General features: G+C 43.4%; 1 protein-coding gene across 1 annotated transcript in view; it reads right to left on the reverse strand.

Moving 5' to 3' along the window:
- Window positions 1-23896, reverse strand: part of ZCCHC2 (zinc finger CCHC-type containing 2) — a 44169-nt gene extending 20273 nt beyond the window's left edge. Inside the window, 6 exon segments of the mRNA XM_064426898.1 lie at window positions 496-608; window positions 3808-3879; window positions 6045-6121; window positions 9422-9533; window positions 22586-23266; window positions 23268-23896. Of these exon segments, the coding sequence (XP_064282968.1) occupies window positions 496-608; window positions 3808-3879; window positions 6045-6121; window positions 9422-9533; window positions 22586-23266; window positions 23268-23519 (1307 nt within the window). The 5' untranslated portion in view covers window positions 23520-23896.
- Window positions 23897-24802: the final 906 nt, after the last annotated feature.

Consider the following 24802-nt stretch of genomic DNA (forward strand, 5'->3'; position numbering starts at 1 on the left):
TCATCACTAAACAGCAGGTCATGAGACATGGGCTATTTTCTTACAAATACTTAAGCTACTTTTAATTTTATATACATACTTCACTATTATAGTTTATTCCTTTTAGTTTCCATTCCTCCATCTCTCACTCTATCCTGTCATGAAAAGTAGAACATGTGTGCTCTGAGTTAATGTTTCTAGTATTTCTAAATATACATTTGTGTAAAGGAAGTAGTATCCTTCTACAAATGCCAATCGTTACTATATAGTTCTGCTTAGGACAAATATTTTCATAATTGTGCAATTACTTCCAAAGAAGTAATTCTATAAAGTTTAGTAAAAGTCTTGATTTAAAGAAAATGTAAGAGTCAGGAGTATCTATTTCACCACTGTCTTCCCACTTTCTTTGCAAATTTGGTTTAGGTAGCAGAATTTCCACTGTCCATAGAAGTCTTCTAGCTTGACTTCAATCACTTTTCTGGTGATGCATTTCAGGTTATTTGCAAAAACATTTACCTGATTATGGGCTCAAGATCAGCATGCCTTCGTTCTTCCCTCTTCTGAAAACCCTGATTTAGTGCTCTTAAAATAGCCTTGTCAAATGTTTCAGAAGACAGTTCCTTTGGGAGCTGAGAAAAAGGTTAATGTGAAAAATGAGTAGTTGACATTTTAAAGACTGTATTTGTTCACTAAGAGTCTTTATACCTTTTAGTATTAACAAGAAACTCAATTGTTTCAGTTTGAGTGATGTATTTTACAGACCAAAGGTACAACAAATCAACATAATCTAGTTTTGCAAGAGAAACACTTTGCTGTAAATCCTCACAGAAAAATTCAGGCATAAAACTGTTTAAAGCTCCATTTGAAAGAATTACATGTGGAAATCTACCAAATACTATGGTTGTTTCCAGGATAGTTTATAGTCTTTTTAAAAATTTATTTCTTTAAATCCTTCACATATAGAAATTAATTCTAAAAATGACACCAAAAAACCTAACCTGGCTTGACTGAACGCACTGTACGGACTATCATCACTTAGCTTAACTATTTTAAATAAACAGAAGTAGAAAAGAAAATTTCAGTTATTTAATACCCTAGACTTCAGCGGGCAACACTGAGATTAATCAATAGTGAGTCCCTCCCCAGTTGCTATTAACACTGGAAACTTCTTATCAAAATTCCTTATAACTTTCCAATGCCAATACTACAAAGTGAGATCTTCTGATGTGCTGGTTGAGAAGGCAAAATTCTTGCCTTCTTCTGCTTAAGAGCATGTCTGTTTTAAATGAAGAATATTCCCCAGAACAAAGTTTTTTCACCTTTAGAAATTCCAAATATTGTACTTAAGTACATTAAAGCTGATTAAATTTGTTTATCTACATTTAAAAAATAATTTTTAATATGGCGCAATTAAAAGTAAACTGTCACTGAAAAACACTTTGTTTAAACTGAAGTGCAAAGCTATTGCTAGTGTGGTTAACATCTGCCAGCAGTTATGATCAACAGCACTAAGTAAATTTACACTAGAGCAGCATCTTCCTCTTGTATACACCTGACCCAGAGTGCCAGCTGGATATTGCTGGAACAAGAGCCCAGCACTCAGTAATTCTTTCACTGAATGAAGTGGTACTAACAGAGCGATGCTGTGTCTGATGCAGATAATTGCTTGGTAACTTACATAAGAGGAATCCTTGGAATCCAGACAGACAGGTGCTGTTCGTCCTGTACAGTGCTACAGCATCTCAAATGTCTTGGATCTAAAACCATAAAGGGCTGAAAGCAGCTGTTCTTAACAGACCCTTTGGCTTTAATATGCATTACTGAGGAACTCTGACTGAAGAATTAGTCAGTGTTAGCCAAAAGGTACCAGGAAGTTACTGCAGAAGTGTAGGAATGAGCAATCTCCTATCCTAGTATTTTGTATGTAGATTTGTCTCTGGAAACAGTTACCTTCTTGTCTTTAAAACGAGTGCAATTCCTCTGTAGTTAAAGACTCAGTTATATGAACCCAAGATTAGGTGCTTAAGGTAAGGGGACAGCCTTGTTACTTACAAGCTTATTAGTCCTTCCACATATGTGGGTAATTTCCTACTTGCAAAGAATTTTTCATGCTTACCACCTAAGAGAAGCCAGTCTTGAATATAAAGCATCCAAGTTATGCCATTTACTACATTAGTTTTCCCACCAATGCTTCTATTCTGAAACAATTTTTACCATTATCTTATTTCTATCACATGCAGCATTGGAATTTTCCATCAAGTATTTTGACCATTCTTTTCTGTCCCTAGGAACCTGAGCATACTATTTAACAATGCCATGTAGATTGGAACAAGAACGACAAAAAGCCAAAATGCAAGGGCATATGAAGTGGACGTTTGTACTTTATGTTTTTTAAAGCAAGTAAGTTCTGTCCTGCTTTACTTAACAATTCTCTCTTACTTCTATGCCTATGGCTATCAAACCAGCACAAACCAAATATATTTTTCAGCTGTGCACATTTTCCACAGAAAACCTCAGGAAGCTCATAGCAGCTTGTGGTTGTCTTCCTCTTTTTCTGCCATGTCCTAGACACTGCTGGAGCAGTCAAGCCAGCACATGGAACACCCTACATCAGCCAAACAGCACAACCCTTCAACACTCCGGACCATGTCTGTTTTCCTGTCTCCTCAAAGAAACTAGTAGGTTCTAGGAGGTCCATTTCAGACACTGATGTTTGTCTTACACAAGTGAGAACAGGGGGCATGCATCTGAATGCTCATCCCAGAGCTACACAGGACCCTGTATGAAATGCTGTTTTTAGGGGTCTCTTCAGCTGCAGATGCATGTACCCTAAGCTGTGGGATAACCCCCTTGCAACCAGACATGCCATCCATAATTTAAATCCTCACAAACCAAACTCTGGGAACTCTTAGAACCAGATATTCAACTAGATTAAAGCAGTTGTGAATATTCACTGCTTAATATCTAGAATGCCGGGAAACAATGTTGATAATTTAAACAGTGAACAAGACAATGACCTTTGTACAGTGACTGGCTTTCCACTTGCAATTAATACTGCAGTTAAGAACACCAGATACCATCAAAACATGTCCAAAACAGATCTCTCATTACTGGCCTGAGTAGGGAAGAGTTTAAATATAGAATAATTTCCCAGAATAGGTGGAACCCAAAATATTAGACACTGGCAATGAACACAGAGTTCGAGGTCATCACACTGATGGGGTCTGCACATGGCCTATGCACAGAAATGTATTCTCTGATCAGAGAGGAAAACAACTGAGAGAAGTTTTAGTTTTTTTAAACATGGATACACACGCATATACAGTTGCTAGATTTTCCTCAAGTTGAGCTCCTTGTGATGATGAATAGGCCAGCCTTTGTTCTACTGAAGAATACAACAGCTAAATTAAAAACTATTATGCTTATGGCTGTGTCTCAGTAACTAAACATAACAAATGATACTCTTTAAGGTCCTTCTAGCAGGAACACAAGCAAATGACCAGTGGTTGGTACCTATACACGAGCTCTGTGGGGAATATTAAAAACTCATCTGGTAGTTTTATGGTAGTTAAATTAAAACTCTAAGCGCCATTTTGGATGAGAATCACCTCCTGGGAAACTCCCCAAACATTCTCCAGGGCTGCTTCTTCTGTCAAGAGTCTTCATTCCAATATATATAATTAGATGGTTAACACAATTGTGAAGTACAAAAATCTGCTGGCATGCTTTTGTCTCTATAATTACACCCCAGAAATCACAGCTCTCCTAGACTACTTCTGGTGTTTTAAACCTGATGTGTAAACACTACTTTCATACTTGAATACATACTTTTAGCAGGAATTCCTGAAGCTCCTGATGTGTTTTTGTTACACATGTTACAGAAAAATCGGACCAGGTTACCTAGAATGAAGGAAAAAAGAATGAGGGAAGTTCCTTTTCCCAAATATCATAGCAATTAGCCTATCAGAACAATTCCATAAATTTGGCAGTCTCAGAGTTAACACTCGCAATTAAGCAAACACCAGGTAAAACAGGGATAAGGCTGTACTTTTTCAAAGATATACTAATTTTAAGTGTGTATTTTAGGATCACATTCATGTTATTTATGGCTAAAGAGAGCATGGACAAATTCAAGAAAATACAATGAAGTCCCTGAAGATTACTGACTCAGAAAGAAGCCAGGCAGAAGGCTCTGTAATTATGGGATTTGTATCAAACAGAAATAATTAACCACAAAAAAATAGGTACCAGAGGAAAGGACTGAAGGTCAGATATATTGGATTGAGCTCTCACTGTCATTACCAGGAGTCAAAATGAAACAGAAAAAATCTCTATTTATATTACCTATAAAATAATTTTATCTGCCTCAGACTCAAATCTTACACAGTCATATACAAGTTGTTTTAGGCTACAAGTCATAAAAAGTATTGCAAGTTACTAATTAGGCACTCAAGAATCAGACAACATTCTGGCATATGCCTGTATAAAATTTCAGTAGCTTATTGTTCCGACACGGCATGCAAGTAGTAAACAGCACCTTCACATGCATGTTTTGAGTAAAAAATAAGTAAGCTTGGTTAGATGAGTGTGGCCTGGCTTTAAGCCCACTTCTGGGCCAAAGATTCCAATTAGTTACATGGGAAGATTCAGGGTAACAGGAGTGGACACAACAATTATAAACATTCATTTACTCTCGGGCGTTGATAGAGTAATGTCACCCACCAAATGTCTTCAACTTAGTCCCCAGAAATGCCAACTACCTCGGTGTCCTCAGCTGGGAAGCCATGACTGCAATTGCTGTTACAACCTTAAAAAAGCAGTGTCTGGGCAAGACAAAATTATCTACAGTGAAGAGCACAGAATATACCTGCACAGATGACGAAAGGAAACTCCTTCCTAAAAGAACTGAGGTGGAGTTTCAAGATTACTGAAATACTTGCCACATCTCCACATGGCCCCTTTAACAAAGAAATTCAAAACCGCTGTCAAATCTGGCTACATGCTGAATCTTTAAAATTGCCTATATAGATTATCAATATTTAAAGTCAAAATGCTTTCTCTACAAACCTTCCCCATCTCCTACTGTATTTTACTTCATACTCGCTTCACAGACTATTTGGAAAAAAAAAATCTATGATGTGGTTGAAATATTTAGCCAGGTTAACCTCAAAGAAGTTGAAGGCTACCTTCTACATATTACTGTCCTCAACAAAAGAAGAGTGCATCCATTTAGAGAATACAATATCACAGGATACAACACTAAACTCTGTGATCAACACATCAACTTTCAGCTCAAAATGGCTTTTTTTAGGTTTGCTTCTTCAAAGACCTCCCCCATGTCAAATGACCAGTCAGAATGTTTGATGTGAACCATTCTTTTTTGGGTGAAAAAGGGGAACATTTAACTTTAACTTCAAATCTGGTATAATACCAGATTCACATCTATTGGCACAATGACTCATAGTGTTAGTCAGCCCTTGCTAAGAAAATTACTACTTTGATTCAACTAGAACATCACCATGAACAGCCTTAGTAACTATCATTTAATACATGCTGCCCTTAGCTACCACAATAAATGAAGACTACACTAGGTGGACTGTCCAGTTTTTGGCCATTTTCCAGCTTCTTTGGTTTTGCCTTAAGAAAAAAAAAATCCAAAACAAAGACACCAATCTCCAGTTTTCTCAAAAAGCATAGGATCCACCCTCACATGGTAAACACCGAGAAACGAGATCCAAGATGACCACATGACGCCAAGCAATCTCCAGCTCCAGACTCAGCTGTGCTCCTGTGCCACTTGAACACTATGTTTACAATTCTTATAAATTAGAAAAAGCCAGGTTTCCTGAACTGATGTCACACACCCAGCTATGGCTGAAATTTTACACCTTCCCACCTTATGCCCACTATTATGTAAAACACCTGATTTGCATGCAGAACTCAAAAGAATCACAAGATAATCCAAAGAATCTCAAAATTGCCTCCTGTGAAGGTTTTTGAAACAAGCTGTATGTATCTGCAGTACATAGACAATAATTTTAACATCCTGGAGGTTATTTGCTTACTTTGAATGTGTACTCCAAATGTTTGTCAGCCCTTTTTCTTGATACGTCTTTCAGGGTTATCTTCTCAATGTGTACAGCTGAAAGAAAAACACCTCATTGTGCACTCCAAACTGACAGTTTGAAAACCATTCCTTACTTTCCCAGGCTCCCTGAGCACGCCTGTAGGCTAAACCCTGATGCAGACTCTTCCTTAGGAGCTGTTTTATTGCTACAAACTGCCGGGAGCAGGTAGAACCTTGCTCTCCAAGTGTTTCTCTGGCCTAATGACAACCTCTTTGACACACATAATGAGAATCTATGCATTACCCAAGAGCTTATTTAGACTAAATGTCACATAACTACGACAATGTAACCACTATAAGTGAAAAGACAATAAAATGAAGTAAAATTGTATCTTTACTCCGAGAAGTAACAAGGGCTGATAAAAACCAGACAGTACCTTCTACACCTAGGTATCAGAAACATCAAGTAGCAAATGAGGGCAAACTAAGGCAAAATACCCACATTTCTGAGGGTACTTAGGTGAAAAAAAAACATATTTAGGGAAGGTCTGAAGGAGACAGAAATGAGCGTCAGCGAACAGAAAACAAAGAAGAAGCAGAAAGCTTTGACAGTTGTACTGTAGAGAGTGTCACTGAACTGAACTGAGAAGTTTAAAAGGTACTGTAAGTACTTGCTACTTTCACATTCCTTCCCCACAGCCTACTGTACATAACAATAGGAGAGTTCTGCCCGTGACCTGGCAAACTGCAGCACCATATGGCTTTCAGGGCCTGGGGACTTCCTTGAGGGCACACAGCATTGTTCAGGTAATACTCCACAGAAAAACCCTTGTGCAGATGAGATGGGCTTTCCACTATTGCTGCTATGCTGGCCTAAGAATTCAACAGAATTTTATTCTAGTGCAAGCCTGAACACATCTTTACATGTAAAGAAAAAAATTATTTAAAAGCAGCTCGACGTGCCCTACATCATCGATGCATCCTTTCAATACTTTAGAAACTCCTTTTTTTTGGAGGTGGGTGGTGTTAACAGTCAAGGTTTTCCTTTCAATTTTTAACTGCATGTTTACATGGGATATATTGGAAACTACTCAACAAGTGTTTTTTCCTAAAAAAAAAACCCTTAAACCTCCTGCAAATGTATGTTACAAAACTTATTAATGGATATTAGCTAATTATCCTCTAATATAATGTAAACATTTTAAAATTAATTTCATTACAGTTACAAATTAAGTCTCATCTCCACCAAACATGCCATTTTTAAGAGAATTAAGTATTGGCAATTTCCCTAAAGGAACAATAAGCCAGCAAATAAGCGTAGTGACAGTGCTACAGCTTCCAATTTTCTCAGTAGAGAGACAAATACTGAATGGGCTGGTTACAATGGCTGTAATCCTCTAGATGGGAATTAGGAAGACAGACAAGCACTTCATTTTTACCAGTTAATGAAGATTTATTATTACAAAGGAAAGAAATCTGAGAAGAGCTAAGGATGCCAGGCAATATCAATATTTTATGAAAAGGTTTAGTGACCTTAATTTTACCTGTCTGGTATAGATTAAAGTGTTGTTAGAAGAAGGACCATGGCACAACAAAAGTTTTGTTGCAGTAAAATTTCTTAATGGTTAACATTCAAATTGATACTGGAATTCATATTTATAAGTTAATTAAGAAGTTGATTCCCATGACTGGAACTGAGAATAGTGGTTTAAATTGCATTCCACTACATGCATGTATTTAGCATACACAATTAGGAAACTAAGACCATTAACACTCACAGACAAGCTTTTTTTCCCCTAATGAGACTGTGCTTATTTAAAACTATTGAGTGTTCTCAATGCTAAAAAACTGTCCTCAGGTATAAAAAAATTTATTACACAATGCAGTATCTTCAACTTCCTTAACTTCTTTCTGCTGCACGCTTCATCGTAATACATAACACAACAGGTAATTACAATGTTGTTGCTGCACAGCTTTAGTTCTAGTTTCAACAGACTCCTTTATAATTCTGTGTCCACAATGACATTTTAAATATTCTAAATGGCTAGGCCAGAAGCAAGAAGTTTGAATACACAAGCCAATGAGGCATGTCACATGTCTACCTCTATTCTGGACACAGCACATGCATCCAGGATGATTAAGTAAAGCATGTATACCTGACACTGTTTCCATTCTAAGTGAATATTTTAAAAATTCATATTCATCACAGTTGAGAATAAAACTCGAGTTTTACTATCAGTGGTATTTCTAGCCAGTAAGGAGATTTCTACAGCAGGGAATCTCTGCCACATAACTGTGTAGCAAATAGCATAGAGGTATTCTGATCCTTCACTGTGGTTTCTCACTATGATAATACAAATGCGGAAAAAATATTTAAGCTCTTTGCTAGATTAAGTTATTCAAATTTTTTGTGCTTCTGTTACTTTATTTGAGTGTTACTAAAGAGATTCCCCCTTTTAGGTTTCTAATTCATGAATATGAACACTTGGAACTCCACAAAAGCATTTGAAACAGGTTTGTTGTCTGTAATCTGCCATTATCTTTCTCTTGTTTTTTTTTTTTCAAGGAATCAAAAACTCTCAAATTGCCGGCCTTCAAAGTGCAGACAAATCTCCACACTAGAGACGAAAGGACATTTATGAGGACAAAATGAATAGCAATCGTTTTTCCATATTGTTGGCTCCTTCCTATCTGCAGACTATCTGTTGACTAATTTTGAGTAGACAAGTAACTTGCTAATCCTCTTGACGAATAAAGAGTGAGAATAAATCTGTTTTCAATAATGCTCATTTCTTCAAAGAGAAGAAATTGTGCTGGCAATTGCATATCAGAGTTTTGTTTATGCTCAAGAAGCCTTGTTCTTACTCTCCCCAACAGAGCCAAAACACTGACTTCTATGAAATCTTTCACTTTTCCAAACTGCCTTTTCTATAACTCCTGCTAATATATGTAAGTTTTCTTTGCTTTTTTTTTTTAATTTCATCAAATACATCTGAATCAAGCAGCAAAATCTATTGATTGCTTCCCAATATTTTTGTGTTTAGCTTTGCTAAAAAAAATCTAAATACTGTTAATACAAATGCATTACACCTTCTTGTTTTCCCCCAAATCCTACCCTTTTTTCAGTGGCAAGCCCATTTGCAGCTAATTTTCATGCAGGCATTCACTAGCAGTTAGCAGCTAACACAAATGACAACTTGTTATAACAAAGAAAAGACCAAGTAGGTGGCAGAGAAGCTATTTTACTTACCAATCACTGCAGCTTCTTGTTCAGACGAACAGCAAGAGATACAAGATGTCTACAACTCCAAGCAGAGTTTAATGTTCAAGGAAACCCTTAAAAGCCTTCCCCAAAAGGAAGCTCAGACAACATACCTTCTCGCTGAGGTCTGTGGGAAGCCATTGGGAGTCCATCATGAGGTGCTGTGGTTCGTTCTAGCAAACTTGTCTCGTTACTTGACATGCAGTCACCATGGGAAAAGTCGTTCTAAATCAAGAAAGAGAAAAAAAGGTCTTAGTAGAAGGTCTGTTACCAAAGCTTGCTCTAAACAGCAGATATTACAGAAAAACCCACAAACCCTGTATCTGGTATTCCACAGGACAAAAACCTGAAGCTCTTGAGAGTGCCAAAAAGGTGCTCATTAGCCATTTCAGTTCTTGTTTTATTTATGTGTTTATCAAATGTCATCTATAACCTCCAGTGTTTCACTGACCTTATTTTTAAAACAGAATAGGGTAAGGGAGAGGGTATCTCAAACTGGACAATTCAATACCATTAGCTCATAACTTCAGTGATAATTTACAATTAGCATGAACTCTTTCAACCACTAACATGTCAAGTCATCTACTCATTACATTCTAAATATATTCTCCTCAATTATATTCATGTCCTGTACCTTCAGCCTGCCACCTCTTCTATACAGGGAATCATGAGTAACTGCTTGGACAGTCTATGAGGACATGTAGTCCATGCATCTCTAACCAACTAAATCCATGCATCTCTTACCAACTAAACATTCAGAACACAAGCAGTTGCCACCAACACCCTCACTTTCATAGAGAAAAGGACAGACTGAAGTCTCATCTTCCCTCACATTTACACGCAGACTTCAAAATTGTATACCAAGACGCATTAATACAGTGCACAAAAAGGGACACAACAAGAAATCATAGGAGATAGATAACATGGACAGATAAATATGAGAATAAAAAATAATCTAGGCTAACAATGATAAATAAGAAAAAAGTATTAGAAGAGCCTGGACTACAAGTGGTTTCCCTAGGGTTACAAAAGCCTACAAATAATTTTTTTCCAAATTAAGATGAAACATTAATGTATCAATTTACACATTATTCAATGACCAGGTCTTGCTAAAACAAAAGCAAGAAAACAAATAAACAGACCAACCAAGCTAAAATTGAGAAATACTTTAAAACATCCAGTGACATGAAATGCAATTGTTTAATTTCATGTTCAAGGAAACAACACATTGCCTTAGAAAGGTACATGCACAAGTGTTTGGATTAATCTTTTTTAAGTAAAGCACCTTTGTTTATCTGTAACAAGTAGTATAACATAAGAGCTGATGAAATATCAAATTCGGGAAAACTGAATGCACCACATTTAGGAACTGGTCTGCATGAGAACTAGATTTATTCATTCAGGATGAAGAACACTAGAAGACCTTCATAAAAGATGGGTAGAGAAAAAATATAAATCTCCAGAGAGCCCTCTTTATTTTTAAATGCAGGAAGCATAATAATAAGTGCCAGAATATATGTGGTTTGTTGGGTTATTTTAAGGACTTGTGCAATGTGATGAGACAAATCATCAACCAAGATTAGTTGCTGTATTTGTTGAAGAGGACCCCAAGACTGTCACAACAAAAAGATCAGAATGAGAAAGCACAGAGGCGGCAAAAGACATCTGAATCCCCTGCCAATTCTTCAACAAACTTCTTCAGATGAGACAGATATATCAGCTACAGCTGGCTTCATCTTGCTAAACCAGCTTTACTTCATCTACAGAGTGGGTACAAACAGTGGCAGCTCCTAAACTGTCCAGGCATCAAGGCTGCCCTGGGCATGCTGGTAACCCAACTTTGGTCAGTGACACCACCAGGAGCACAGTTAGCAGCTGCCTTTAGACTGCACTGCAGGACATTTCAGCTGCTCCATCAAACCGATGTATGGTTTGTGCTCTGAGATGAGCGTTGTTAATTTCAGGTTTCAAAGCCATCAGATACAAAATATAAAGCCTGCTTTGTTTCTTCAAGATAAAACTCACACCAGTCCCCAGTCACTCAGTAAACAATCTCAGCAAACATCTAATAAATTATGAGCATAATGTCAGATATGGGGTAAGAAAGGAAAAAGCTGTATGTCAATGAAACTGCAATTTTTAACAGCTTTAGCACACTTACAAGTTTAGTTTACTAAAATAAACCCCCAAACAAGCCACCACACAAACATGCTGTGGAGAGAACTACTTCCAGAACTCTTCAAAAAACCCACTGATACTGTTTCAGCAGACATTTCATAACAACTGTGGGCAGAAAAAGCGGAAGTACTTTGGTTTGGTTAAGTGTTAACTCCTGATCTAAAAACAATCAAATCTGAGGTCAGACACCTTCTCTTGCATTCAAAGTCAGGATATTTGTTTTGATTAATGGAAAACAAAATACAGTCTATTCTAAAAAATAATTGCTAGTTTAAAAGTCAAAAAAAACTGTGAGCAGTTTTTAGATGTATAGGAATATGATTTACTTCAAAAAAGTATTCTGTTCAGCTCATGTCAAGGAAGCATTAAATACTGCTGCTACACCTTCTAATACTAGAAAATTGCTTCTTACCAAGCACATGCATCATCTCTGTAACAGCATTCAAATACTTTTGCAGTGAATTATTCTAGAATGGTTATTTTTCTATCTATGGCAGCAGTCTATAACAGGCAAACTACAACTGCAGTTGAAGACCCCCTTTAATCTGCAAAATATTAAGTTTCAAACCTTATTTAAATAATTATAACAATTATTATAAAATAACTATAATAAATTCATAATTTATTCACTTGCAGAATTCTTCACGTCCAAAGTTAACCAGTAACATGCACTGTGTGCATTCTGTGACTGCTGGCTTTCACAATAGCTAGTGCAACACAGGAGCTAGACAGTGGGAAATCCAGAGCAGTCACAGCTTCATCTTACAGCCTGCAAAGCTCCAGATCCTGCCTTAAGCTGCACTACAACTCTTCACTTTTGGTGTTACCTGCTGTGACAGTTCTACATCAAACTCACAAGTAACTGAATCACAGGTGCCACTGTCAGAGCAGACAACCCCAGGGCACAAGTGACTGCAAAGTCTGAAGGGCCAAAGAATATTAAGAGTGGCATCATGTGTTACTGCCTTGTGCCAGTCTCTCCAGGAACACAAGTCCTTTAAAGCCTGGTACACTGCTGAGGAAGGTCATGCTGTACAAAACCAGCTGTGCTCGTCCTTTCCTATCAGTGAATATCACATATTCCACGTTCACACAACACACACGAGCATAAGGTTAACTCTCACATAAGCCTTTGTCACTGTGAGACTTCACTGCAACTCACAGTGTTGCTGCTAATGATTAAAATATAGTGAAGCAAGAAATCTGGGCAGCCCCAAACCAGCTGCCAGATAATTAATTTGATAATCACACAGATCTCCTTGATGGGCTGAAGGATTAACTACATTTCTCCTTGAAAGTAAAATGAGCTAAGAGAACATCCTAAAAACCATCTCTAAAAATTATCTGCTCTTACAACCCAGACCAGTTTTGTATGAAACAGATCTATCCTCACATGGTTGAAAGCAAGTACTATGTTAAAAAAAGCCTTATCACTTGAGACATTTCCCAGGACTGTATCATACAGAACATCATAGAATGTTTTGGGTTGGAAGTAACCTTAAAGATCATCTAGTTCCAATCCCTCTCCTATGGGCAGGGACACCTTCCACTAGACATGGTTGTTCAGAGCCCCATCCAACCTGGCCTTGAACACCTCCTGGGATGAGGCATCCACAGTTTCTCCAGGCAACCTCTTCTAGTGCCTCATCTCCCTCACAGTAAAGAATTTCTTCCTAGTATCTAGAATGTGGTAAGGTTTCTAGCCTGCAAGCACACATTGCCAGGTCACATTGAGCTTCTCATCAAACCACACTCTCAAGCTCTTCTCCTCAGAGCTGTTCTCAATCCATTCTCTGCCAAGCCTGTATTTGTGCTTAGGATTGTCCCAAGCCACTAGCAGAACCTTGTACTTGGCCTAGCTGAACTTCATGAGGTTCACAGAGATTCCTCTCTCAAGCCTGTCAAGGTCCGTGTGGATCCTTCCCTCCAGTGTGACAACTCCAAAACACTGCTTGCTGTCATTGGCAAGCAGTGCCCTTGATCCCACCGTCCGTGGCACTGACAAAGACACTGAACAGCAGCCATCCCAGTACCAAACTCAACTCCAGTTGTCACAGGTCTCTGCTTGGACCAGGGGGTCCTTGAAAACAACTCCTTGAGTGTGACCATCCAGCCAATTTCCTCATGCACCGAGTGGTCCATCTGTCAAATCCGTGTCTCTCCAGTTTAGAGACAAGGCCATCGTGTGGGACAGTGTCAAATGCTTTGCACAAGTCTGGGGAGATGACGTCAGTCACTCCTCCTATCAACACTACCACCCTGATGCAGGAGACCACCAAATTTGTCAGGCATGATCTGTTCTCAGCAAAGCCATGTTTGCCATTAAATGCCTCCTTATTTTCCATGCTCATTAGTATGGTTTCCAGGAGGATCTGTTTCATGATCTTGCCAGGCAAAGGTGAGACTGACCAACTTCTAGTTCCCTGGGTCTTCCTTATCTTCCTTTTAAAAATGGGGCTTATGTTTCCCCTTTTCCAGTCAGTGGAAACTTCACTAGACTGCCATGACCTCTGAAATATTATAGATAGAGGCTGAGATACTTCAACTCTCAATTCCTCCAGGACCCATAGATGCATCTCATCAGGTCCCATTGTCTTGAGCACCCTCACATTCCTTAGATGGTCTTCAACATGTTCTCCTACAGTTGGTGGTTTCCCATTCTCCCAGATCCTGCCTTTGCTGCCATGACTTCAATGGTGTGGGCTGGAGCACTTGGTGAAGACCGAGGCAAAAAAAGTTATTGAGTACCTTGGCCTTCTCCATATCCCAAATGACCAAATATGCCATTCACTTTGAGTCTACCACCCATGTATCTACAGAAGATTTTGTTGTTGCCATTGTCATCCCTGGCTAGATTTAGTTCTATCATGACTATAGCTTTCCTAACCCGGCTGCTCAAAGAGCTTGTATATATTTCTTCCAGGCTATCTGACACTGCCTTACACCCTGTGTAGCCTTCCTTTTCAGGTTTGAGTTTGACGAGAAGCAGCTTACTTATCCACACAGGCCTCTTAGTATTTCTGCCTGACTTCCCCCTCATTGGGATGCATCACTAATGAGCTTGGAAGAAGTGACTCTGCAATATCAATCAATTTTCTGGGGCCACTCTTCCCCCTGGGGCTTATTTCATCCTACTGTACCAATCAGCCTCCTGAAGAGAAGTCCAGAAGCATTGATGTCCCAAGGTCTAGGGATGCTTGTCTGTAACACAAGCACCAGATACCCAAAGTGGTGAGCCATCCTGCTGAGAAGGATGTTGCTCTGTCTAATGCCATGTGAGCTGGGCAGATCTCAGCTAACCTACACATGACAGATGTCCAAACTCTGCCTTCTATCAATGTAGATGACTGATCAAGCAATGTCATGTTGACATTGCTTTGGCAATATGCAGTGAAATCTGTTACTGGATAGCCTACTAATCACCATGAGCAAGTGATTGATGCACATAAGTCTTCTGATGCTTGCACTGCACTTTCATGAAAGAACTATTCATTCATCAGCTCTGATGAGCACTAACAAGGGAAACACACTTGCAGCAGCTGGACAGCTTGATTAGTTCTATGTGCCCAAATATGAAATATTATTTTTCTGCAAGAACTACAGTAAATGTGCTGTGAGGGACAGCACTTCTCAGCCTTGCAGGCTATGCAGATGTAAACTGGCACAGCTTGTTCATTCATCTACAAGTGGGAACTGACAAACAAAGCCGGATGAAAGAAGGCGTTTTGGAAAAAATCAAGGTCCAACTCATGATTGTGAGTTATCAAATACAGCATCTGCACCTTCGACAAAATTGAGTGATGTCAGAATAATCATTAACAGATGTGGTGCCAATTACAAGATCAAAGTCATGATTTGTTTATAACAAACCTTGCAGGCTCTCATTGTTTCACAGCTGTGATATGCAGATGTATCACTGCACAGCTGTAGTAGCATAAAGGTTCAACATCACCTCTCCAGAAGCAACAAGCAGGTGAAACTGCCTGCGTACTTGTGTGCTGCTGAACCCTCTCCTGATGACTACAGCAGCAGAGATGAAGCCTTACTCAACACTGAGCAACAGTACTTGCACCTCACCACTGTGGGGTGTGGCTTGGATACAGGGATAGAACATTCTCGCCATTTTAAAATGGAAATCCAGCATATGCATTTAATACTCACAAATGCAAATATGTAGAGCAGCAATGCTTCAAAACCTGTTTAATGCTTACCACTGTTGATACAACAATTGTCCCCTAACCAAAAAAATCCAGTACTGTCTCAGAGAAGTTGTTAGGCAAATGCAAAACCAAGACTGCAGACAAATGCCCAACAGACATTGCTGCTAAGCCATGCTCCAATCTGCAAACTTTGAACTATGCAAAGGCACCATCCAACTGTTCTAAGATGCAGAGAAGCTGTTCTGTTCTACAAGACTAGAGCAGAATTAGCCTCAAGATCTAGGACCACAAAGACCCACCAAATTACCTCTCTTTTGGCCAAACCAACATACAACTTAGATGTTTCCATGTCAACTTATCTTTTAACATGTAGAATCAACCTCCAGAACAATAATACTTATTCCACATAGAACCACAGCTGGAGAAATGTGCTGACAGGAATCGCAGAAAGTTCACCATGGGAAAGTGCAAAATCCTACACCTGGGCAGGAATAACTACAGGCACCACACACTTGGGGACCTAACAGACTATAAAGTAGCTTTGCAGAAAAAGACCAATACGTATAAAAATGTACGTGTGTGTGTATACACACATCTGAAGGGAGGGTGCAGTGAGGATGGAGACAGGCTCTTTTTAAGCAGTGACCAGTGACAGAAGCAACAGGCAGAAGCTGAAACACAGGAGATTCCCTCTGGACATCTGGAAACACTTTTTCATTGTCAGGATGACTGAGCACAGGTTGCCCAGACAGGCTGTGCTGTCTACATCCTTGAAAACACTCAAAAGTCATCTGGACATGGTCCTAGGGAACAAGCTGTAGGTGGCCCTGCTTAAGCAAGATGACCTCCAGAGGTCACAGCCAATCTCAGTCCCTTCATGGTTCTGTGACCAGACATAAAATCCCATAATGTGTGTAGTAAAAGCCTGACTGGCTGAACATACAGTTCAAATGGATTATGTGCAACTGCCCTATAAACTCATATCTAGTAAGCTAGACTGCATAGAGAGTATGCACAGGTGCCTAAAAGTACTTTAAAGCATATTTGTTTTGCAAAACTATGTTAAGAGCTCATCTGTAAGAGGCAGCAACAAAACACTATAACGGAGACAGAAACCTGACAAAATATCAGCTGATTCTGAGAAGAAAATGACACCACGTGACAGCTTCAGCAATCACATACTGACTAACTTATAGCACTACCAAATCATAACACTTTTGAGACAAAGGGCATACCAACCTTCTCACATCACGTGAACAAATTCAGCCTGTGGCAATTACATTTGAAGTACTAGACATGGCAGCTACACCTGTGATTTACAGTGCTGGGGGAATAACACACCTCCATTTGCTAGAAACACAGCTCTCACCTCCACCTGAGCTTCTAGCAGGACCTAAACCACTTTCAGTCCAACCCAGCTAATCCATGACACAGTAGAGAACTTGAAGTTAGAGCCAGCCAAGCATCAGTTCAAGCATTACTCTATCCCCAAGTGGTTGCTTATTCAACAACCCTGCAACATCAGTACTTGTGCTATTGTCAGCTGAGTGAATAAAAATAAAATTACTTGAATGTAGCAGCTCAGACTAACACAAAAAATTATTCTCATAACAGTCTAGAGTGACAGGAAGATTTAGAAAACATCTGCCCCTGAAGAGTAGTTCACTGAAGTACAGTCAATACTGAGAAGGGACGATGCCTTCATTACTACTTTTAATTACCATCAGAGGGCAAGATGTCATTTTGTCCAATCCTTGAACTCCAGCATAGTTTGAAAGTATTCTTTTATGTACTGCATTTCTGAATAACAGAAAATCTCTGTCTTGTGGTTATCTTGCTCCTAAGGCTTCCCAAGACACAAAATTTTCTTTAGATATTCAAAGTATTTCTACTTTCTTCTCCCAAAAAGACAAGATTAAGAGGTTGAGAAAAGGCAATAAACTCACAAAGGAATGCAGTTACTAGCCACATCTCTGACAGTTTTGGTCTCCAGAAGTATAAACCCTTAGACTTGGAGCATACTACAGAAATTCACCAGCTCTTGAAGGAAAAGTAGATATTTTGTTTTAATTACAGTAATGAAGAATCAGTTGTAGTGTTTTCTAGGACAGCTACGGCTAGAGACTGATAATGGCAAACAAACAAGATGACAGATTTAAGCAGGCAGAATCCTACAGACTTCAGAGGGTTCACAGACACAACCATCCTACTGCTGCTGTCTGCACCCTTTTCTGCAGCTCTTTAAAAAACCTGAGAGTCCTCTTCACTCCAAGCCCAGCAAGATCCTGCTACCTATAAATAAGTCAGCATTGGGCAACCCTGAAAATTGGACCACGGCTCAACTACAGCAATCAAAGTACAAGCATTAGGAAGTCACAGGTATATTTTCTACACCCTCAGTATTCATTTACTCTGCGGGAGAACAAACTGTCAGGGACAACTAAGCGGCTGATTAACTCTGGTACAATGGGACTGGGAAAGGCTACAAACTTGTACTAACACCTCATATTTAGAATTAAACAGCTAAATCGGCTCAAAGCAGTGAAAGTCTTTACTCTGCAAATTCCTGGAACATCAGCATGCACATCTAGAGAGAACTCATTCATTTTAGGCATAGTTTTTTATCTAGCTATGACTTCCTTTCCAGTAATGTTTCTGGAAATTCTTAACTCCTGTTTGAAAACAGAGAAATTCCTGTTCAAAGACAAGGCTGTTAGGTTCTCTGAGGCAGCTGGAATACTTTTCATCTCAGTATGCAAAACTTGTAAAACATTTGTATTTCCCTGGAGTGCCCCACCATTTAAAAGATCTTTGCCAAGAGTGAAATGACATTTTTTATCTTTATGTCTCTTATTTAAACCAGGCTCTGAAGATACTTTTCCTTATACTCAACTCTTATGACACTAAAAGCAGTGCACTGCAGACACAGCTCTTAGAATTTAATTTTAGAATCTACTACCTTATTCTGCTGCAAGTGACTGAAGATCAATTATAAAAGCACTCTTCTAATTTGCACACAAAATATCCTATAAATAGAAGTGCACTAAGAAAAATACTCTGTAAATAGAAACTTTCCTTTTGTTTGTAAGTAGAGACTCTTTTCTGTGAAGAATCCTGCAGCCAACTAATTATATTACTATTCAACAAACCATTACCTCCAGGAGATTGCTTATTTCGACAGAACCTTGGTTCTATTCCTGTCAAGTATGCCTGATTAAATATTCCAGTGCCTAATGCAAGCCATGGTTATTACGTTTGTAGATATTCAGAGCTTCTTCGGTATTTCAGCATTTTGATCCCAGACATCCGATGGGATGGAGAAAGATAAACAATAAAGTCAAACTGCTTTGATAACGATGAACTTATTAAACAAAAATAATCAATGCAAGAGTTAAGCTGTGTGTTCTGTAACTTAAATATACAGTGTTATCAACAGGATCTTTGCACATTAGCACTTCTTTTACTCAGCAGCGAATATTGCTGATTTATTCTTATACTTCAACTTCAGATGTGAAGTTGATATTCTGCAGTTTAACACACCAATGACTTTTTTCCAAAAGATCTTATAAACCAGACCTTAAATTAAGAATATAAAAATAGTATCAAGTGTTTCTACTTTAAGCATAGAAACTCCCTAACCTTAATTCAGAAGACTTCATAAAGCAAATTTATCAACTGTAAAGTAATCCTAATCTGCCCACCCCGCTCCAACAGTCCTACCTCCCACAACTTTTGAATTCCTGTTTTGAGCTGAATTTGTTAAAATATATCCAAAAAAGTTACATTTTTCAAAATCATTGAAATAAAGACACTAAAAACAGCAACAATCTTATTAACCATTTGTCATTAAGTAACTTTATTGTGAGCTCAATTTTATCAGACACACAGACCCTAATCAGAAAACATAACCCCAAGAACAGAAAAAGCAAATTGCTTTATGCTCTAGTAAATCGCCCACAAATTCTTTTCAGGTGAACCTCCCAAGCCTTGGTGTTCACTAAAGCTAGGTGCTACAACTCCTCCAAACCTCAAACCGAGCCATTTTGTTAGATATGCCACGTGCGAGAGCACAGTCCTTTGCCCTAAAGAATTCCGAACTGACAAACCGCCTGATTCCGCTCCAGCTCCGAGCTCCCTCACGTGTGCGGGCTGATTTCCTGTGCCTGGCTGCTGCCAGCCATAGCATACATTAGTATTTCACGGCCCCACGGTGAACAACAGCCCAGTGACCGCCTCCCGGCGGGCCAGAAGCCGCGAGCTGAGAGCGCCCGGGAGGCCAGGCGCGGCAAGCCCGGAGCTGCGCTCGCCGTGCCGGGCGCGGGGCCCGCGGCAGTCCCGGCCCGCGCGGCCCCGTCAGGCACCGGCGGCACCGCCCGCGGCACGTGACCGGCAGCCAGCGCCGCCATGTTGGCCGGGGCGGGAAGCGGCGGCGGCCGCCATCGGTCAGCGCGTTCGTGTCCGCGGGGCTGTGCCCGATCCGTGACCCACCCGTCCTCCCCGCAAACAAAGAAGGGTCACCCCCTTTCCCCGGGCCGTGACGGTGCTCGGTGGGTTGGGGCGTCGTGTCCACCCCTTTCCCCACTCCTGCCGATCCTTCTGCCCTCGCCGCGCCCGGCTGCGCCCGTCCTCCTGCCTGGCACCGCCTGCCCCAGCGCTTCCCGTGCGGCCGCGGGCCGGGGGCAGCACCGCGACCGCTGCGAGGGCTCCCGAGCGCAGCTGCTTGGGCTGCCCGGCACGGAGCGGCTGCTCCCGGAGATGGAGCCCAGCCCTTCCAAATAAAATTTCAGAGAGGTCTTTATGAACCGTTCCCGTTCACAAACGCAGAGCCCTGAAGGCACTCAAATTTCAGAAATTAAAGGAGGAGAAAAGGCCTGTGGACACCCGACGGGATTTTAAATCAAGTTCAGTGCAATGCTACGGCAGCATTTCGCCAGGGAAGCCTTGAACGCTGCTACTGGCTCCATCTCCTCTGGCGTTTTATCTGCGGGGGTCCCACCGTCCCCGTGGAATGCTGACTGAAAATCCTCAGCAGAAACCCGCTGATTCCTCTGTTCCCTGTCAGCCATTACTTCCCAGAAAGGCTGTGCTGTATTTACAATTAGCCATTAGGGAGGGGGAGGGGAAGGAAAGCCTGCGGAAGCGCTGCCGCTTCACTGCTGGGTCGGCTCCGGAGTATGCGATGTGCGTGCTCAGCCAAGCTGACTCGGGTGCCTCAGTGTTCCCCGAGTAAACAAAACCACCACAACTTGGACAGCTGCTTTTATGCTGAAGCCAGAACACTGCACAAAACTGACTTCAATCCCAGCAATTCACGGGAGCCTGCTCTCCCAACTGCATTTGGTGGGACAAATTGTAGCTGAGCAGCTACAATTGCTGTGCCAGTTCCAGGCAGGAAGTATGTTTCCGGTTACTAGCTCTTTAAATCCAGAAGGGACAGTGTCCAGTCTTACCACTTCCTGCAATTCAATCTTTTCCCCGGAAAGATGAACTTTCAGGATTAATTTCTGGGATAGAACTAGACTTGATGCAGGCCCATGAGCCAAAATAAACACTTTTTGGACTGATGCTCCAAATTCATTGTGATTTCAGTTCTGTAACGTCTGCTCATTAGTTTATGACCTGCCAAATGCGTTTTGGACTTAAATGATATAAGCATTTAGTTAATGAAGATAATATCAGAAGGCTTAGAAATTGATCCCTGTCTCCTCTGAGTACTCCTCAAGAGCATACCCCATCTTTAGCAAACCGAAGGAGCCATTCCTTTCATGCAGCAGGCAATGTAGAAGTTTTTTACAAGTGGCTGAAATGGACTGCACTGCAAGCAGACTTAGAAGCAAAATCCCAAAACCCCGACCCTTACTGCTTTGTACCCTTTTCTCTCAACTAACTCATGAAGACCTGATGGGTTCAGTGGAACAGCACTATAAACACCCGTCTTCCAGTCCTTCCTTCCCCCTTGCACGAGAGGCCATCTATAGACCAAAAACTGCAGAGCTCCACGAGGACATCTTGGCTGCATAAATATGGGGCAATTTTTAAAGCCAATGCTCATCAAGAGGGCAGCAGTGAATGGCACTGCGCGAAAACCTCTGCTTAAGCAGAGCTACTGCACAGGAGAATGCTTCCGTTGTCACTCACTGCAAGTCCTCATCCCTGGTGACAGCCACATCCTAGCAACAAGTGGCACATCTGCTTTCAGGTTGAGCTTTGCTGTTTCCTGACAGGCACCCAAAAAATCAGTTTTTCTCTGCACAGAAGCCTCACCTGTGACATTTTAATTTGTTTCTTTAGTGGAATCATTAGCACGCCCTCCCTAATGTTGTCAGCCATCTCACTGAACCTGGTGTTTCAGAGAACCAGCCTTAGAGCTGGTGACCCGAATGCTGCCCTGATTCTTGCCAAGTTCAAGCCTGTGTCTCATTCTGAGGAGCAAGGAAGCAGACTCCATATAAAAAATATTTCAACTTGTTCTGTTGGTTTGAAGCCCCTATAGAATGCTCTCTTAAGCAATCTGGTCTCTATCTAGCATTATTATTTCTATTTTTACAAATCTAGTCAAGCTGTTGCTTGTACTCCTGCTTCGTACAGTGACCTACAGCGTATGAGGCAGCCAGTTCAGTACTGTGCACCCTGCACTCCAGCACGGCAGAGTTCCAAAAAAACCAAAAAAAACCAGCGTTCCAGAAAGCATGGCAGGCTAGGAAAATCAGCCCTTCCCCCCGCCAAGAAATTTGTAGTAGACACTCCGCAGGAGGTTGTGGGGGCGGCCGGGGCTGACACAGCCGTGGTAGGGGGAGGACGGAAGGGACCACATCCCAATGGGGGGGAATTCGGGGAAAGCAAGCAGCCGCTCCTACGAAAACAGTAGGGAGCGATGGAAGCAGGACGAAACCACCCGCCGAGATGGCGCAGCAGGAAGGGCGCAGGACGCGCCGTTACCTGGGCTGGGTGGCGGCCGAAGCCCTCCTCCTCCTCCTCCTGGTCCCCGCACAGGGCCCTCCGCAGCCGCTCCAGGTGCTCCCTTAGGGTGACCCGCTGGTGGAAGGAGAAGGCCGGGTGCAGCGAGGCCATGGTGAAGAGCAGGAGCAGCTCCTCCTGCGCGCCGCAGCCCAGGCCCTGGGAGGCGGGGAGCCCGGCCTGCCCGTTCTCCGCGGCTCCGTCCATCACCACCACCACGTCCCCCTCCTCCTCCTCCTCCTCCTCTTCCTCCTCCTCGGCCGGGGCCCGCCGCGCCGCCGGGCAGCTCTGCAGGATGGAGTCCACCTGGGGCAGGAGGCGGTGCAGGCGGCCGGCGGCCTCGCGGTTCTCGGAGCCCAGCAGGGCCAGGTAGACGATGAGCTTGGAGCGCACGGCGGGGTCGCGGAAGTCGCCGAGCTGCCCGGGGTCGCTGAGCCCGTTGGCCTTGGCCTCCGAGTCGCGGAGGCAGTGGTAGTCCTTGCGGGCCAGGTCCTCCAGGCAGGAGCCCAGGAATCGCAGCTCCAGCGGGTTGCACAGGTCCAGCAGCCCCACCATGAACTCCAGGCGCTGCGCCGAGCCCAGCACCAGCCCGAACCACTCGTACACCGTCTCCTTGTCGGTGCGGGCGGCCGCCGAGCCGGGACCGCCGCCGCCCGGAGCGCCCAGCGAGGCGGGGGGGGGGCGGCGGGCCGGGCCCAGGCCCCGGCCCCAGGCCGTGCAGCCGGCTCGGCCTCTCCAGCCCACACCCCCTCCCCGCCGCCGCGGAGGCGCCCCCGCGGGCCCGGGGCACCTGCTGCTGCAGCGGGAGGTGACAGTCCAGGGCACCGCCGGGCTCCTTCAGCCCCGCCACCGTCGCATCTTCCGCCGCCGCTGCCTTGTGGCTCGTCTGCTTCAGGGGCAGCTTCATCTTCAGCATCCTCGGCGGCGGCGCGGGGGGGACGCGACGCCCGCCGGGACCCGGCGGCAGCGGGGAGGTGGCGGCGCGCGGCGCTCAGGCGGAGCCGCTCATGCCGCTCATGCGGCCCGGCCGGCGCGGGAGCGGCGCGCGCGCACGCGGAGCGGGGGGAAAGGCGGCCGAAACGGTCCCGGCGGGCGGGGAGCGGGGAGTGGGCGGGCGGGGCGGGGCTCGACTCGCTCGCGGCGGCGGCCGTTCCCCGTCTCCGCCTCCCCCCGGCGCGCTCCCGCGGCGGTTCCCCCTCTCCCCGCCTGTGCCCGGCGCCCGCGCAGAGCCGGTAGGCGCCGGCGGCGGAGCGCTCGCGGCCCTGGGCCGGCGCGGCGGGTCCGGCTGAGGCCCGAGCTCCCGGCGGGGGAGCGGCGGGGCGGGGGGGGGTGGCGGGCGGAGCGCGCGCGCGCCTCTCCGCCTATGGGCGCCGCCCGCGTCAGCGCGCGCGCCCGCCCGCGGCCGGGGGCCGGGGGGCGCGAGGCGGGGCGGCGCGTTGCGCGCGGGGCTGCGCGCGCGCCGCTCCCCGGGCACGCGCGGCCGGCACGGCCCCGCCCCGCGCGCGGCGCAGGGAGCGGCGCGCGCTTCGGGAACGGGAGGGGAGCCGGGCTTGCCCGGTGAGTCCCGTTGGTCACGGCCATGGGAACGGGTCAGCAGTTCGCCTGGGGCCCGTCCGAGCGAGGCTCCCTGTCTCCTGGATAAAAGATTTCCCTGGGATGAGGCCGTGCGTTGGCTGGTGGCTCTGGCGTGCGGAGCCACGTGGGTTTGCCCAAAGCCGGCGGGAGCGGGCCCGGAGCTGTGCCGTGCCGTGCCGGTGGTGGAACAATGCTGAGAGTGGAAACATGGCTGCTACAGGCCTTTCCAATTTTTATTTCCTATTTTCTAAATTCTCGTGCACTTGAAACTTCTGCCATTGTAAGATGTCTCCTTTTTAAAAACTACTATTGCTCTAGCATTGTGTCTTTCCACCCAAGTTTTCTTTTGCAATAGAGAAATAAAGGGAAAATTGCAGAAACAAAAAATATAGTAAAGTGGCTTAGGGATCCTCTGTTAGGAAATAGCAGGCTTGCTGTGCTCTCATTCCCCCAACTGGGTTCCCAGCTGTCGTGTTCCACGCTGAAAAGCCCACAATTACAATTACAAGATTAAGCAGCGCTCTGAGTAGTTAGAAAGTTTCAATGCTCCTCACTTTGATTCCCCCACAGTTACATAAAGGAAGTGTATTTGAAAGGAGAACCAAGCCTGTGGCTCGCTTAACA

This window comes from Passer domesticus, chromosome 1 (genome assembly GCF_036417665.1).
Source record: "Passer domesticus isolate bPasDom1 chromosome 1, bPasDom1.hap1, whole genome shotgun sequence".
In the NCBI taxonomy this organism is placed as follows: Eukaryota; Metazoa; Chordata; class Aves; order Passeriformes; family Passeridae; genus Passer; species Passer domesticus.